General features: G+C 42.4%; 1 protein-coding gene across 3 annotated transcripts in view; it reads left to right on the top strand.

Annotated features, from left to right (window-relative positions):
* POU6F2 (POU class 6 homeobox 2) overlaps positions 1–16,544 on the top strand; it is a 503,169-nt gene that overhangs the window by 438,283 nt on the left and 48,342 nt on the right. For all 3 annotated transcript variants that reach the window (XM_070292382.1, XM_069588256.1, XM_069588255.1), the window contains one exon: positions 11,512–11,658. In XM_070292382.1, coding sequence (XP_070148483.1) covers positions 11,512–11,658 — 147 coding nt within the window. The remainder of the gene's footprint in view (positions 1–11,511; positions 11,659–16,544) is intronic.

Raw genomic sequence — 16,544 nt, 5'->3', positions numbered from 1 at the left:
TTTCCCACCCCTGGAAGCTCTTTGGGGAAGAGACATGTAGTTGATGTTCAGTGTTTGCTGAATCAATGGAGAACAAGCTAGACTATATTCCACGTACAAAGTTATCCCAAGCTAAACCCCTTCTCTCCCTAAAGGCCAACCTATAGTCTTTGCTCCAACAGCCTCCTGATCTTCTCTGCCTCCAAGTTGACCCACTCCCACCCCAGAACAACTCAGTCACCAAAACGACCAATCTAAATCTGAGATCTGATCATGTCCCTCCACTCTTGCCTACAGAATGAAGGACAAGCCCCATAAAGTGTCATACAAAGTACTCCATTTATAATCTCGCACCCCATCATCTTCCACTCCCCTCCCCCACTTCATCTTCCCAAAATATCCCAGCACTAATGCAGAGATTCCAGGCTCACAAAATGTGTCTATTCCTAGTGGTTGAGAAGCCTTCTCTCTCCCCTTCCCAACTCCTCCCCAAACAACTTCTAATCATCCTTTTTGATTCTAGGATCTCAAGTGGTTTGCATGCCTGAGGTCTACTGAGGGTCCCTTATCTGGGCTCTGGGCACCCCTTTCTTATAGCACTGGCTACACAGGGTGGAAATCAGCAACTCATTCATTAGACTGGGAGCACCTCAAGGCAAGAGATTCTTGCCTTGTTCACCTCTGTATCCCTGGGGCCGACTCATCACCTTCTCCAGGGTTAGGGAAAATATCTGATGAACAGAATTGTCCTGAGGCTCCATAAGGCAGACCATGCCTTGTCTTTCTTTGAGTGCCTCATCTTTTCTTGTCTTTCCTCTGCTCTCAGTAGACCTATTTTATCTGCAGGGAGTCAACCAGTGTTAGGGAGTAATTTAAGTAGTTAAATGTAGGTGTGGCAAGAGTGTGCAGGGCCTTCCAATTGCTAGAAACTAGAATAATACCAACTGCTGTACCAGGGAAGCAATTTATTCTTTTTAAAAAAAATAGCCTCTTTTCTTTCATCTCAGGAGTGCTCCCAATCATTTGTTTAAACTGGATGATAGAATAAAAAATAAGAAAGAGTAATTTTGAAATATCAACAAATTCACCTAACTAATGTGCCATGACAATAGGCAATTGGTAAGAAGAGCGCTATTGTATGTAAGTCAGAAAATAGCATGAAACTCAATAAAAAGATAGATTTTCAGGTTATTAAATGGAGGACTAGACAGAAGAGGAAATGAGATGTGTAAGCTTGTGGTAATACAGTATTGGTCTACATGTAACTTGGATAAAATCTGATTTAGAAGTGGTGGGTTTCCTTAATACTAACCTCTCTGCTTCCAAATCAAATGTATTGGAGTAAGTTAAAAAGTTTTTCCCCTCAGCTCTGGGCCTGAAAATTTTATCAGTAAATTTTAAAATAAAACTTAAATGCATCCCTTCAGAGAGCTTTCTGCTAGTTTTCTGCTGAATCACAGTGTGCTGGTCAGACTTGTTTATTTCCTTCCCTTCCGTTGATGTTCCCTGTTTCCTCAGCACAGACACATCAATCATCCTACAGAACCTGGACCCCAGCCCTCTGCAGACTCCACATCTTTCTCCAGTATTCTTCTAGAGCACACTCTAGGGTGTTCATGTGTATGTAGACTCTCTTCTGTTTACCAGCAATGATGCACAGGGTTTGCAAAGCTATCTGAGTAGAACCTCACTTTTGATCCTGTCTCCAGTGACCTCTAGGAACCATAAACCTTCTAAATGCCTAAGTGGCCGACGCCTCCTGAAGTCCCACCATACTGATACTGCACAAAGGGAGAGTATGTCCCCCTCCTTCACCAAAGTCACACTCTGAGGGACACATGGATTCATCCTTACCTGGGGGGAACAGCCCCTTCTGCTCCTGCCCCTGATGCCATCTGCAGCAGCTTTACTCCAGTCCACAAGGTTGGGCTGGGGATGTAGACCCATAGCCTAACTGCATCACCACCAACATGCCCCAAGGATAAAAACAATAAAAGCTTTCATTCACTGCCTCCTTATCCTTCAGTTCCCAAATAACATCAAACCTGGAGCTTAAGCCCCTACCCAGCCCCAGCTCCACCCAGACACTCTTCTATATCCCCACCAGCTCTCTGATTATTTCAGAATGTATCCCTGTATCAATTCCTTGTACATGTTTTGGTATAAATCTCTAAAAGAAAGGGAGTGCTTTTTAGATAAAGTAGCAAGAAAGGTGTCGCTAAGGAGGTGACCTGGGAGAAAAAAGATGTGAATGACAAAGGGTTACAAACATAGAAACAGCAAGTGCAAACACTCCAGAATAGCTAAGGGTCTTCGAAAGGCCCAGCAAGACTCCCCTCGAGGGAGTAAGGAGACAGAGAGGACTCAACTCTAAAACAAGAATATGTCCAGAAGTCCCTGGAAGGAATAAGAATTATTATAGCAAAACTTGCATCATGCTTACCATATGCCAGGAACTCTTCCAGTATTTTACATATTAATTAACTCATGTATTTTTCACCCCATCCCTGTGACTTCATTACTTCCTTCATTATTCCCCTTTTCCTAAAACTGGAGAAAACAGAGATACACAAGTGTTTAGACCCCTTTGGGCTACTATAACAAAATACCACAGACTGGGTGGTTTAATAAACTAGAAATTTATTTCTCACAGTTCTGGAGGCTGGGAGGCCTAAGATCAAGGCATCAGCACAGTTGAGTTGTGTTGAGAGCATTCTTCTGATTCTCACTGTCTTTATGTGGTAGAAGGGGCTAAGAATCTCCATGGGGTCTCTTTCATAAGGGCACAAATCCCATTCATGAGGGCACCACCCCCTTGACTTAGAAAAGTGAAGTCACTCAGTCGTGTCCGACTCTTTGCGACCCCATGGGCTGTAGCCTATCAGTCTCCTCCGTCCATGGGAATTTCCAGGCAAGAGTTCTGGAGTGGATTGCCATTTCCTTCTCCAGGGTATCTTCCTGACCCAGGAATCGAACCTGGGTCTCCCACATTGCAGGCAGACGCTTTACCGTCTGAGCCACCAGATACCCGAAAAGTGAAGTCACTCAGTCGTGTCCGACTCTTTGAGACCCCATGGACTGTAGCCTAACCTAAGCCCCTTCCAAAGGCCCCACTTCCTAATACTGCCATCTTTCAGTTCAGTTCAGTTCAGTCACTCAGTCGTGTCTGACGCTTTGCGACCCCATGAGTTGCAGCATACCAGGCCTTCCTGTCCATCACCAACTCCTGGAGTTCACTCAAATTCACATCCATCGAGTTGGTGATGCCATCCAGCCATCTCCTCCTCTGTCATCCCCTTTTCCTCCTGCCCCCAATCCCTCCCAGCATCAGAGTCTTTTCCAATGAGTCAACTCTTCGCATCAGGTGGCCCAGGTACTGGAGTTTCAGCTCTAGCATCATTCCTTCCAAAGAACACCCAGGGCTGATCTTGTTCAGAATGGACTGGTTGGATCTCCTTGCAGTCCAAGGGACTCTCAAGAGTCTTCTCCAACACCACAGTTCAAAAGCATCAATTCTTCAGCACTCAGCTTTCTTCACAGTCCAACTCTCACATCCATACATGACTACTGGAAAAACCATAGCCTTGACTAGACAGACCTTAGTCGGCAAATAATGTCTCTGCTTTTGAATATGCTATCTAGGTTGGTCATAACTTTCCTTCCAAGGAGTAAGCGTCTTTTAATTTCATGGCTGAAGTCACCATCTGCAGTGATTTTGGAGCCCCCAAAAATAAAGTCTGCCACTGTTTCCACTGTTTCCCCATCTATTTCCCAGGAAGTGATGGGACCAGATGCCATGATCTTCGTTTTCTGAATGTTGAGCTTTAAGCCAACTTTTTCACTCTCCTCTTTCACTTTCATCAAGAGGCTCTTTAGTTCCTCTTGACTTTCTGCCATAAGTGTGGTGTCATCTGCATATCTTACGTTATGGATATTTCTCCCGGCAGTCTTGATTCCAGCTTGTGCTTCCAGCCCAGCGTTTCTCATGATGTAGGGGTTAAGATTTCAATATATGAATTGGAGAGAGAGATTACACAAACATTCACTCCTTAGCAGAAAGGTAAATTAAGTTCCTGGCAGCCTCGTAATTAGAACACAGGCAATCTAGTTCCAGAATGCAAGCTCTTAAGCCTTACACTGGGCTTCCCTGGTGGTTCAGACAGTAATCTGCCTGCAATGCAGCAGACCTGGGTTTGATCCATGAGTTGGGAAGATCCCCTGGAGGAGGGAATGGCTACCCATTCCACTATTCTTGCCTAGAGAATCCCATGGACAGAGGACCCTGGTGGGCTACAGTCCATGGAGTCGCAAAGAGTCAGACACAACTGAGCGACTAACACACACACACACACACACACACACACAATCCTTACACTGGGCTGCTCCCCTTTCCCTTCTCATATAGAGTGGCTCATTCATTACCAGTCACATTCTGTGCAACTCTGAGAAAGTTCAAGGTAGACAGGTTCAGAACTGCCCTCCCAGGGCTCGGAACCCACCACCTCCTCTCTCACACACCCCACCACAGACTGCCACTCCCTCAGATGTGGATACTGCTCCCTGGACAGCTCATCTTTTCCTACTTCCCATCTCTTCCCATCAGATCTCCTTCTCTCTTTGACTGTAAGCCCACGGAGGGTAGGGAACATATTAATCTGTCTTTCACATCACCTCCCTCACATTGTGCCCGAAACAGTGAGTACTGATTAAATGTTTGCAGGGTGAAGACTATTTATTTATTATTTTTTTAGAGCTAAGATGCTTTTATTCTACTGAACCCTTTGAGTTCATAATAATACTTTTTTATTGAGCATAATTGCTTTACAATGTTGTGTTAATTTCTGCTGTACAACAAAGTACAGCAGAATCAACCATATGTATACATATATCCCCTTCCTCCTGAGCCTCCCTCCCCAGCCCCATCCCACCTCCCTAGGGTATCACAGAGCATCAAGCTGAGCTCCCTGCACCGTACAGCAGCTTCCCACTAGCTATCTATTTTACACATGGTAGTACATATCCAATTAATGCTACTCTCTCAATTCATCCCACCCTTTCCTCCCCGCACCCCATGTGTCCAGAGTCCGCTCTCTACATCTGTATGCAGGGTGAAGACTTTAATGAATAAGAGAGAGTGACAGTTTCCCTGTAGCAATGTGTTTGTGTTCCACCCAGATCCCCTGGAATTCTTTTCTGTAAGTGTCCCCTGCCTTGTACCTGCATGCTCAGTCACTTCAGTCCTGTCTGACTCTGCAATGCTATGGACTGTAGCCCACCAGGCTACTCTGTCCATGGGATTCTCCAGGGAAGAACAATGGAGTAGGTTCCCATTTCCTACTCCAGGGGATCTTCCCATTCCTGGAACGGAACCTGTGTCTCTTGTATCTCCTGCATTGCCAGGCAGATTCTTTACCACTGAGCCACAGGGGAAGCCCACCCCTACCTTGGGGGATTTCAAAAACCAGCACCAGCAACCCTCCTTCCAAAGACTCCACTTTGCCCCAAGAGCAAAGAGCCAACAACACCCAGGTATTTGATTCCCAAGCCTCTCCTTTATCCCAGGGCTGTGAATTGGGACTGTCTGGTGTGGAGGGTGGACACCAAGCCTCCAAGCCTCAGGGTGGAAACTCACACCCCTACCAGATTGGGATCCTTCCCTCCTCGCTCCATCCTGTTTCTGGGAAACTCAACCTCAGACTTCAGGTCATTTTCAAAATTCATCTGTGAGATAGTATGCCTGGGTGTTGATGGAAAATGACTAGAGCATTCATGGAAAGTTACTGTACTTAGTGTAGCCACAAAGTGAAAATAAAATATAATTTGTTCTGAAACTAGACTGAATTACCTTGATGATTCAAAGGTATTTTAGGAAGTTGCAGTGCCTTAGAGTCATCACGAAAAATCTCAGACACTCCAGTGTGGGGGGTCTCAGACATGGTGAAGAAAACTTCTGGTAGGCAGAGAATTGGATGGTCAGCTTCTAGGACTGTCTTTCCAGGGAGAGGAGCAGAGAGCAAGCAGCAAAGCTTGGCTCAATATTAAAACTCACAAAACTGATTTTTAACTGTTATGAGGATTTCATAATGCATTAATAAACATGAGACCAAAGGGAAAGGTCTAGCTGGACAAAACACACAAGTGGGTTGTTGAGATGAATATGGCTTCCCTTCCAGAATCTGTGTGTTGGTATTTCCTTGACCTTTAAGAGAAGACTTGAGGGTAAGAAGTGGAAGTACGGATTTGGTTAAGAGTCCCAATGAATTAAGAAACATGTTTCAGAGCATAAGAAAAGTCAAGGACCTCAGGTATAGCCATGAACTTGAAGAGCCACGTTTACTCTATTTCTACGCAGCCACTGCTAGTAATTTCTGGCTTTAAATGGGGAATGAATGGTGATCAATGTGTTTATGAACATCCTCATTTAAAAACAAATGGCACCACAGTTTCAGAGTTTTAAATTGTAAACTTAGTAGCAAAATAAGCTGCTCCAAAATCTATAGTCTATAAAATTCACATAGCTCATAAGGAGAATGATAAAACTATAGATCATGGGCATTTGTGCTCCAAAGAAAGGTTGAGCCTGCTGTACTCATTATTTCCTCTTGGTATCAAAGACATAGACATATAACACTATAGCCAAATTGCTGCCTCATGCTGCCAGATTTTTGCAAATAAGATTTACATTATTAGGATAATGCAGTCAGCAAATTTTCATGAAAAATAGAGTGCTGCTAGTGCTCAGATTCAAGAAACCTGAATTCTTTAGCAGGCTGCAGAATGTGAATCTTTCAGAGAAAGAGAAGCTGGGGCAAGACTTGGACACCCCACCACATTATCTATGGTGACATTTATGTGATGTCAAACATATAATGTCATCTAAGAGTCCTCCTTGAAGAAACTGTATTAAAGCTTTTCTTTGCATCACCATTTAGGGTCCACAGATAACAAGGTTGTGCATAGAGCACTAGAGATTTGGGAACATGGATTTATTCTCTTTATACGATGAGTACTCAATATCCCCATCGATACGTGAAGGTAGAAATCAACCACTGCAAATCCTAAGGGAAATGTTTTTTTATAAATCTGCTTCCTGCATGCCTTCACTATCAAATCAGCAACTATGAAATAGACTCATTCACCATATTTTGACATGAGGAAGGAGTTAGACTGCAAAATTGATGTCCTGGAATCCTAACAAATGTTGTAAACTGAGTGTGAGACAATAGATCAGACAAAAAAGGTCTTCTCTTGTTGACCTGCCACCTACCTAGCCTGTCCTCAGAATCAAAACACTGCTTTCTCTAAAAATTTCTCTTTACATGATCAAATATAAGTCTAAGAGCAGCAGGTGACATCATGCTATAACTATTTCTTTGTGATGTTCTGCAGTCTGAAATTTTCAATCAGCATATTATCTTTTAAATCATGCAACTCACCTCATCTAACAGTCACATTACTTGCTAATAGCTTTTTTCAGGCTACTCTTTGCAAACAAGCAAAATAGGGACTTCTCTGGTGGTTCAGTGGTTAAGAATCTGCTACCATTGCATAGGGCACCGGTTTGACACCTAGTCTGGTAACTAAGCTGTTGCATGCTGTGCGTCAGGGCCAAAAAAATAAAGAAATAAAAATAAATTTTAAAATAAGCAAAGTAAAGTTATAGAAAATGGTTAAAAATGTAAAAATGGAGAATGCAGTCACTTGTGTTCACATTCTTTCCAGAGGGAAAGGGTATTTGTGGAGGTCTGTTCTATTCTGATCAATTAATTAGTTTAAAATCCTGATGCACAACCTGAACTGTGAGGATAATAGCTAGTATCATTTTTAGAACTTGGTATATGCCAAGTATTGTTCTAAAACGTTTTTGCATCTGTTGTCCATTTAATTTTCATCGTTCCTCTGTGAGAAGTCATGCCCTGTTCACACCCACTTAACCTAAGAGAACATGAGGCCTGGTTGACTGAAAGTCACAAGCTAAGGCAGTCTAGTTTCAGAGTAGATGCCCTCAGCTGCATGAATGGATATGCAGGCCCTGTGAGGTCTGGAGTCCTTGCTTACAGAATTATTTCCTATTATTCTAGTATTATGTTCTCTAAAACTGAGGGGGCTGTCTTAAGAAATTTGTGTTCCTATTGGGTTTTTAGGCTATCTGAGAAGTATAGAGCTATAGCTTGATATATTCAAGGCCCAGAATCCATGTGAATGTGACATGAGGATGCTGTCTCTCTGCAAATTCTTGCTTTGAGAACTTCCACATTTATAATCAAGCATACACCAGAATGCAGCCTGTCTTTTGAATTGGACTGTTGCAAACACAAGTATGTAACACAGTCAGACCTCATTGGGGCCATCCTTTGCTGGTTGGGTACATTGGCAGTGAGAGATCTGAAGGCATATACTTGGCAGCAACTTCAAAATGCCCAGTTGGTCCCAGAATGTTAACATGCTCATTATGTGCATTTATTGTGCCCGGGCTCCCCACTGTCCAAATCTCCCCCGAGTCCCAATCAAGAAGAAGTATTGAGAGGAATACTGCTAATATGACATGACTGAGGACAATACAGCGTGACATGACCGGAGGTGATGAAGAGAACACTTATGGTTTCCTGACTACACCTCCCCCATCCCTGCCACATATCTTAATGCATACTAACATCCCTGCCTTGGCAGTCCCAGACAGAAAAGCCAAAAGGTATTTATGAAGCTGCATCCATCAACAGCATCAATGGTCCACCAGAAATGCTGTCAGCTTACAGATTGACTTGTACCCACTGTCTGTATATACCACTCACTTCCCCACTTCACTTCTAACTCTGCTTCCAGGGGCCAGCAAGGCATCTCCCCAGAGCCCCTACATCTTCACAAAGACTTAGGGATGCAGGATAGGAAGTAAGAGAGCCATCGAGTCACCATTTGCTTCATTAAGAGGGAAAAGCGGCAAAAAGAGGAACACATTGGATTTCAATCTAGGACCAGGATATAGAGAAAATAAACAAAACAAACAAACAAAAAAAAAATCTGTACATCTGTGGTTGCTAAAGAAATCTTCCAAAACAGAGCTGTACCCATTCCTGACCCCATAGCACACAGGTTCAGGGCCTGATTTTAAGTAGGTGCTTTTTTTGTTCAGAACAGTTCACCCTTTATATGATGCCTGAATTTATTGCAAATACAAGGATATAGCTGAATAACACACTAGTGTCCCAAACACTGAGAATTCCCAACTACACTACTGAATATATCCAGAGAGTGATTCCAAATTTTCTCATGTGAACTTTTGATTGACCTAGATGTTAGGAAAATGTCTTACAATTTTAAAAAATATGTTCTTGTCATTAAATGGGAAGCACTATGTTTTTCAGAAAGCATTCTGTAGGTACTGATTTAAGTGTTTCACTTAAAATTCATGGACAAAATTGCATATTCAGCATTAAAACCAAATTGCACATAATTTAATCTTTCTTTAAGATTAAGAAGCTTATTTTGAGACCTCCTTGAAATTCAGGAATTTCATTATGATTTCAACTTGTGTTGCATGAAAATAAATGTGAACATAGCAACTGGCAGATGACCCGAGAATTGTGTGCCACTGGGCAGTGTGCCTCCTGGTCATTTAGGGAAGGTATTCCTCAAGGGGTCTTCTCACTTTGGAAGTCAAAAAGAGAACACACTATAAACTCTTTGACTTCAGGGAGTCAAGCCAACAAGAAGAATTTCCATTCAACATATACCATTACTTGCCTCATATACACTATACAAATACATTCAGAAAACCAAGATCAAGGCCAATCTGAATCTTAAATCCCATGGTGGTAATCTGGGATAAGACAGGGTTTCTTTTTAGGCTGATGAATGAGAATTTTTTTCTCCTTAAAAAGAAAATCATTATTATCTTTGAGGAGAGACATAAAGGCGAAAGACACATAATGTAATGAGCTGAAAATGGATTCTCATTTCTAACAAAACCTGCTGGGTCAATGGAATTTCTGTAGAACTAGTGCTGTGAAATTTGGTTATAAAAGAATAAAGAAACCAATAAGATAAAGATATCACATTAATGGAGGGGGAAGAATTATTAAATTCCTCTCCCTTTTGACATTTCCTCTGACAATTAGTATTTCCATCCTCATCAGATGATGTTAATGCTAGGCAAATTTCCAAAGGGATTAAGTCATAAAATATGTTTTGAGGGAAAGGAGGCGGGGGGAAGAAAAAAAAAAAGAGAAAAAGAGAAAGTAAAGAAGAAAGTTTAAAAAAAAAAATCAGCTTTAAAAGAGCTTCCAGGACTAGAATTAAGTATGGCATTAATTTTTTTTCCACCAAGTCTTAGTCTTGGCAGGTTTCTGCTAAATGCAGGAATTTCATGGATGCAGGAACTAGTGATGGAAAATGCATTATTATACACAACGATTGTTGTACTTGAGAGGAACTATATGGGAAAAATAACACCCTAGAATAAATACAAATGAAATTCATGTATCAAAACCAATACTGTGAAAAAAGTTTAAATGTTTCTTGCATTTATATCTAGTCATTAACCTAAATGCAGATTTTAGTTCAAGCTACACTTCTGCCTCATGGTCAGAAGGCCTGAAAACCTGTGACGTGGAAAATTGGCAGGATAAAGAATATTGAATTGGCCTCGATGGAAAAACAAAATTTGGCAGCCATAACCTCCTCCTTGGGCAACTCCCCCCACCACCAGCCCCATCAAATTTTCCTCCCTAGCTCACTCTTATCCCAGGAAAGAGGCCAAGGGAAGGCCATATATGAGCTCAAACAGCAAGCCAGTGTCACCCTAACCATTCACCAAGGGATCTTCCTCCTTGACCTTGAATCCCATGGTTTGAGTGAGGCCCCCCAGAAGTCCCAACTCTAGACTCACTCTCAGAGAGCATAGAGGCTAGAGGAGTCAGTACCTCCAGACTTTGGTTTTCTTCTCCTTTGGAGAAAGAAGTGGAGTGAGGCATCTTCTTTACCGGATGTGAATTTGCAATTCACAAATGAAAATGATAAATTCCTTTGCAGAAATCCCTAAAGTCTATTCCCTTCCTCCACCCCTACTCCCATCCTATTTTAATCCCACTTTTGGTCTGGTTGCCTCAAGCAAAGTAGACATTTTCTCAATGTTTTATTTAGCCTAGCAAACAAAACCCAGGGACTTCTCCAAAATTATTTCTCTACCTGGGGAGATCCTAAGGACCTACCTCACCCCTGGGGCCCACCTCTCTCCCTCCTGGAGCTCACCTCTCTGCCTCCTGGGGCTCACCTCTCTCCCTCCTGGGCCTCCTCCCAAACTCAGGCTCCATTAAGCAGCCCAGTGTTGATGGAGAATATTTCCCTTCCAGCCCATTCCTAACCTCTCCCAAACTCTACAGCTTCAGAGGGAACGCTCCCCAGGCCCCCTCGCTGGGTTCCCGGACCTTTGCATGAACCATTTGGAGTGAGAACCTCTTTCCCAACGTGAATATTGTTTCCATTGTGCTGTGCCTGTGTGTGGTGGTTTCACCCTGATCTTTTCTCTCTTTGCAGCTGGTTAATAATCCACTAGCAAGTCAGGCTGCAGCGGCTGCAGCAGCAGCAGCCATGGGCTCCATAGCAAGTTCACAGGCCTTTGGCAATACCCTCTCCAGTCTGCAGGGGGTCACAGGTCAACTAGTTACTAATGCACAAGGACAGGTGAGTGGGAGTGGAAACAAGAGTGAATTTGTATGGCAGCTTGAACTCGGAAAAGAAATGAATTTCTTTTGCATGACAGTGATATGTAACCGCAGTCATTCATGTCAAATAAATAATGTTGACCAGCAATGTCAAGAAGAAGAGAAGGCTTGGGAGGTGTTTCTCTATTTTAGAAACAAGATTTTTTTTTTCTTTCCCCTAGAATGTCTACTAAGTTTTATATGGGTTTTATTTCTGTACAATGACTTGTGTTATGACCTTAATTAAAGAAATTACTTTTCAGGACTGAGAAACTCTTGCTAAGAAAATATCAGTTACATTTTACAAGTAAGATTTCTGTTTTGTTTTTAATTTTTTTTCATTTTTTGGAAACTTGGGTATTGGAGGAAACTGGTAAGTTTCCTTCCCTAATTGCTCTAAGATTTCTAATTAGCCTTAAGAAAGCCATTTTCTGGGAGATCTCGGTGGTGGTCCAGTGGTTAAGACTCCATGCTTCCACTTCAGATGGCAAGGGTTCAATCCCTGGATGGGAAACTAAGATCCCATATGGTGCACTGTGCAGCCAAAAAATAAAATAAAAATTTTTTTTAATTAAAAAAGAAAAGAATGTTAATTTCTGGATGTATGGGGAGGTGATAGGAAACAATTCAAGATGTTCTGTAAAGGAAACAAAGAAAAGGTGTGAATTAGAATAAAGCCAACTGTCAGTCGACGCATGTGCCCGGCCTCTTGCTGATTCTCCCAAGAGCTTAGTGGTTTCTTGCATGCTTGTTGGTTTACTTCAACCTGCCAGGGCCAGTAAACCTTCCTCATGTCACCAGCAGGCACGTTTGTTCCCTCCCACTGCACATGGGCCTGCATTGTGGCCACCAAGACTCTGAAGGAACTTCAGATGGAAGTCGTCCCTCTTCAAGACCCCAGTAAACCTAAAAGCTGCATGCAGAACAGAGGAGGGTGAAGCTGATGGCGTCAGGGGTGCCCTCTCATTCAAAGGCCTGACACAGAGCCCGGGGTCGCTGCGTAGGGCATCTGGTTCTCAAACATTCCTGTGTCTGATGATGAAATGCAAGAAAGAAGCAGCTTTGCATCCTTGCTGATATTTTCTTCTCCCAGGGTTATTTTCCCAATAGCAAGGTTACTACTCTCTGCTTGGCCTGCTCTGCGGGAACAGCAATTGTGATGTCTTGAGCCTTGCTTTATTTTACATAAAGAGTAAACAGAGATGCATTATAAGCTAAACTGTCTCCAGCCACATCCCAGGGGGAAAAAAAAAAAAAAAGCTGACCTTGTTATATTTCCTGGGCGGGTGCAGGATTGTCCCGTCAGAACCCCGAGGCCTGAACGATGGAGCTTGTCAAAGAGCGGCCCCAGGTAATGAATCATCTTATCACAGGTGCACACCACACATATTAAAGGAGGGATGTATGAACACTGTGCCCTCCACAGTCACCTTTCAATGTCGGCTTTAACCCTTGTTCCAATCCCTTTTCATCAAAGAATCATTTTATGCAGCCAGCTCTAAATGGAGGCTCTCAAAACCCTATTAAGATTTCTGAAGGGATGGGGTATTAGTGTGGAGGAAAAGTTGGTTATAATATCTGTAACTCATGCTCAGATCAGGTCCATCCTGGAGGCTGTTTCCTGCAGTTGAGCCCAAAATAGAACACCTTGATTCCTTTCTGCCAGGCAACTAACTCTTGAAATGTAAATTTTAAAAGTCTAAGATAGACACCATAACCACTAACTTGTATTTGCCTCTGATTTCTCTTGTCCCCATGTCCAAGTGAAATATACTCCTATGCTCCACCTCTTGAGTATTTGTGCTGGAGAAAATGCTGTAGTATTAGAAGGAATTATTAGGAGCTGATTCTTCTGATGATGTAATGGCTGATCTTTTTTGCCTGTTACACACCTGCCTCCTTCTCAGGGACTCAAGTTATGACTTTTGCTTTTTGTAGGCTTTGCCAGCTCTCATCTCAGGGATGGCTCTCCCAACCCATAAGTACTCCTAAGGAAATGGAATTCAAAGTTGAAGCTTGATTGGCACTCTGCATATATTGAATAAAAGTTGATTTTAACCATAATTTTTTTATTTTAGAAATTGTGTTAGGATAGGTGATTTGACATGATACATAAACCTTCTAAAGTAAAACAACAACAACTTACAGAGAAATCAATTATGCCAACTTGTGAAGTCTTGCCTGAGAGTTTTAGACATGTCCCAGTGTCGTCATGTCCTCCTCCCAGTGCAAGAAAAGACCAAGATACTCTCATTTCCAAAGCAGAGGAATTTGCCACATTGATGCAGCACTGTGCCTTTTTTAATCTTCGTAATTTAAACACCATCATCTTCCCAGAAAAAGGTGCATGCCCTGCATCTCTTGGCATCAAGATACTTGGTTGAGCTTTATGAAGAAGTCAAATTATACTCCCAAAAAGGCAAGTATTATTTGTTGTGTGTGTGTGTATACTCCTTTGGCTTGTGTTACTGTGGTACAGAAGTTAAGACTACTTTGGAATCAGGTGATTGCAACTGCCATGCTCAGACTGCCATGTTAACTAGGATTACGGCATGCAGCCCATTTTCAGCTCCTTAAAAATCTCTCTGGAGCTTTTGCAGAAAAGATACAGAGAGAAAACTAAATATATTTAGAGATTCCTTCATTTGAGTTCTTGACATCAACTATTTTTTAAACGTGAAAGTTCACATGGAAGTCGTAACATTGAAATCTAAACTAAGTTAGAAAAGCATGTTTCACTCCACTATGGTATTTGCTACAGTAGGTCTGTTGAGGCACATAGGGACCTTGTGTTATCAGAAATGCTCTAATCCTTGATCCCCACTGCTGAGATTCTCTTTGTTCCCTGGAAGTCAGTGTGGGATTACACAGTAGTTTATAGAGTCCTGGCTGAATTCAGACCTACTTGACTGAGAGTGGGTTTAGGCTCCACCTCTTTCTCGTCTTTTGACGTGAGGGTAATGATTTAACTTTCCTCAACCAGAGCCTCATCCTGTGAATTCTAACGCAACTCCTGTGAGGCAGCCTGGATCACTGGCTCCAGCTCAGAGGGCAAGAGGTCCTAGGTCTGCCTGCTTGGCTGGGCAGATGCCCACTTAGGGAGACATTTCCCAGATCTCCCTTCAGTCTCTAACCTTAGACTCAACAGGAAGACATTCTACCACCTGAGACTTGCAGTTTTGCTTCCCAGGCTTGGAATCTGACTGTTTTCATTTACCAAATCTCAGTAAATTTAAAGGACATCTCAATATAGTTAAAGGTTTTTTACAGTTTTTTTTTCCAAGTAGTAGTTTTGAAGCAAATATGGAGGGAAACCTCAGACATTTCATACCCTTCTAACCTTGCCATTCATTCAGAATAGCAGTTAATTCAAAAGTCAGAATTAACTTGTCCAAAGAGTGAATAATACTAACAAAATACTTCATTCTTTTCTTTACATTTTTTAATTAATTAATTCATTTATTCATTTGGCTGCTCCAGCTCTTAGTTGTGGCACAGAGGATTTTTAGTTACAGCATATGGGATATAATACGTTGACCAGGGATCAAACTCAGGGCCCCTGCATTGGGAATGCAGAGTCTTAGCCATTGGAACACCAGTTCAGTTCAGTTCAGTCGCTCAGTCGTGTCCCACTCTTTGCAACCCCATGAACTGCAGCAAGCCAGGCCTCCCTGTCCATCACCAACTCCCAGAGTTCACTCACGTCCATCGAGTCAGTGATGCCATCCAGCCATCTCATCCTCTGTCATCCCCTTCTCCTCCAGCCCCCAATCCCTCCCAGCATCAGAGTCTTTTCCAATGAGTCAACTCTTCACGTGAAGAGGCAAAAGTACTGGAGTTTCAACTTTAGCATCATTCCTTCCAAAGAACACCAAAGACTGATCTCCTTTAGAATGCACTGGTTGGAACTCCTTGCAGTCCAAGGGACTCTCAAGACTCTTCTCCAGCACCACAGTTCAAAAGCATCAATTCTTCGGCACTCAGCTTTCTTCACAGTCCAACTCTCACATCCATACATGACTACTGGAAAAACCATAGCTTTGACTAGATGGACCTTTGTTGGCAAAGTAATGTCTCTGCTTTTCAATATGATATCTAGGTTGGTCATAACTTTTCTTCCAAGGAGTAAGCGTCTTTTAATTTCACGGCTGCAGTCACCATCTGCAGTGATTTTGGAGCCCCAGAAAAATAAAGTCTGACACTGTTTCCACTGTTTCCCCATCTATTTCCCATGAAGCGATAGGACCGGATGCCATGATCTTAGTTTTCTGAATGTTGAGCTTTAAGCCCTCTTTTTCACTCTCCTCTTTCACTTTCATCAAGAGGCTTTTTAGTTCCTCTTCACTTTCTACCATAAGGGTGTGTCATCTGCATATCTAAGGTTATTGATATTTCTCCCAGCAATCTTGATTCCAGCTTGTGTTTCTTCCAGTCCAGTGTTTCTCATGATGTACTCTGCATATAAGTTAAATAAGCAGGGTGACAATCTACAGCCTTGACGTACTCCTTTTCCTATTTGGAACCAGTCTGTTGTTCCATGTCCGGTTCTAACTGTTGCTTCCTGACCTGCATATAGGTTTCTCAAGAGGCAGGTCAGGTGGTCTGGTATTCCCATCTCTTTCAGAATTTTAGGGACACCAGGGGGGTCCCTAAAAAAACTACTACATTCTAAATTCACAAAGCACATATCTTACCCAGGGATGTTAATATATTTTAAATTATATCACATACAACCTCACAGTGAGGTTGGAAGGTACCAAATGTCTTGATGATAATTAGTGGTAATGAAATTGACAATGGCTGCCACAGTGCTGGGAAGAACATTTTGCTTCCTTCTGTTTCCACGCAAGTGGGAAAGGTAGGCAA

Source organism: Ovis canadensis, chromosome 4 (genome assembly GCF_042477335.2).
Source record: "Ovis canadensis isolate MfBH-ARS-UI-01 breed Bighorn chromosome 4, ARS-UI_OviCan_v2, whole genome shotgun sequence".
Classification (NCBI taxonomy): Eukaryota; Metazoa; Chordata; class Mammalia; order Artiodactyla; family Bovidae; genus Ovis; species Ovis canadensis.
Note: the sequence above shows the minus strand (reverse complement) of the source record. Positions and strands in the feature narration are given on the sequence as shown.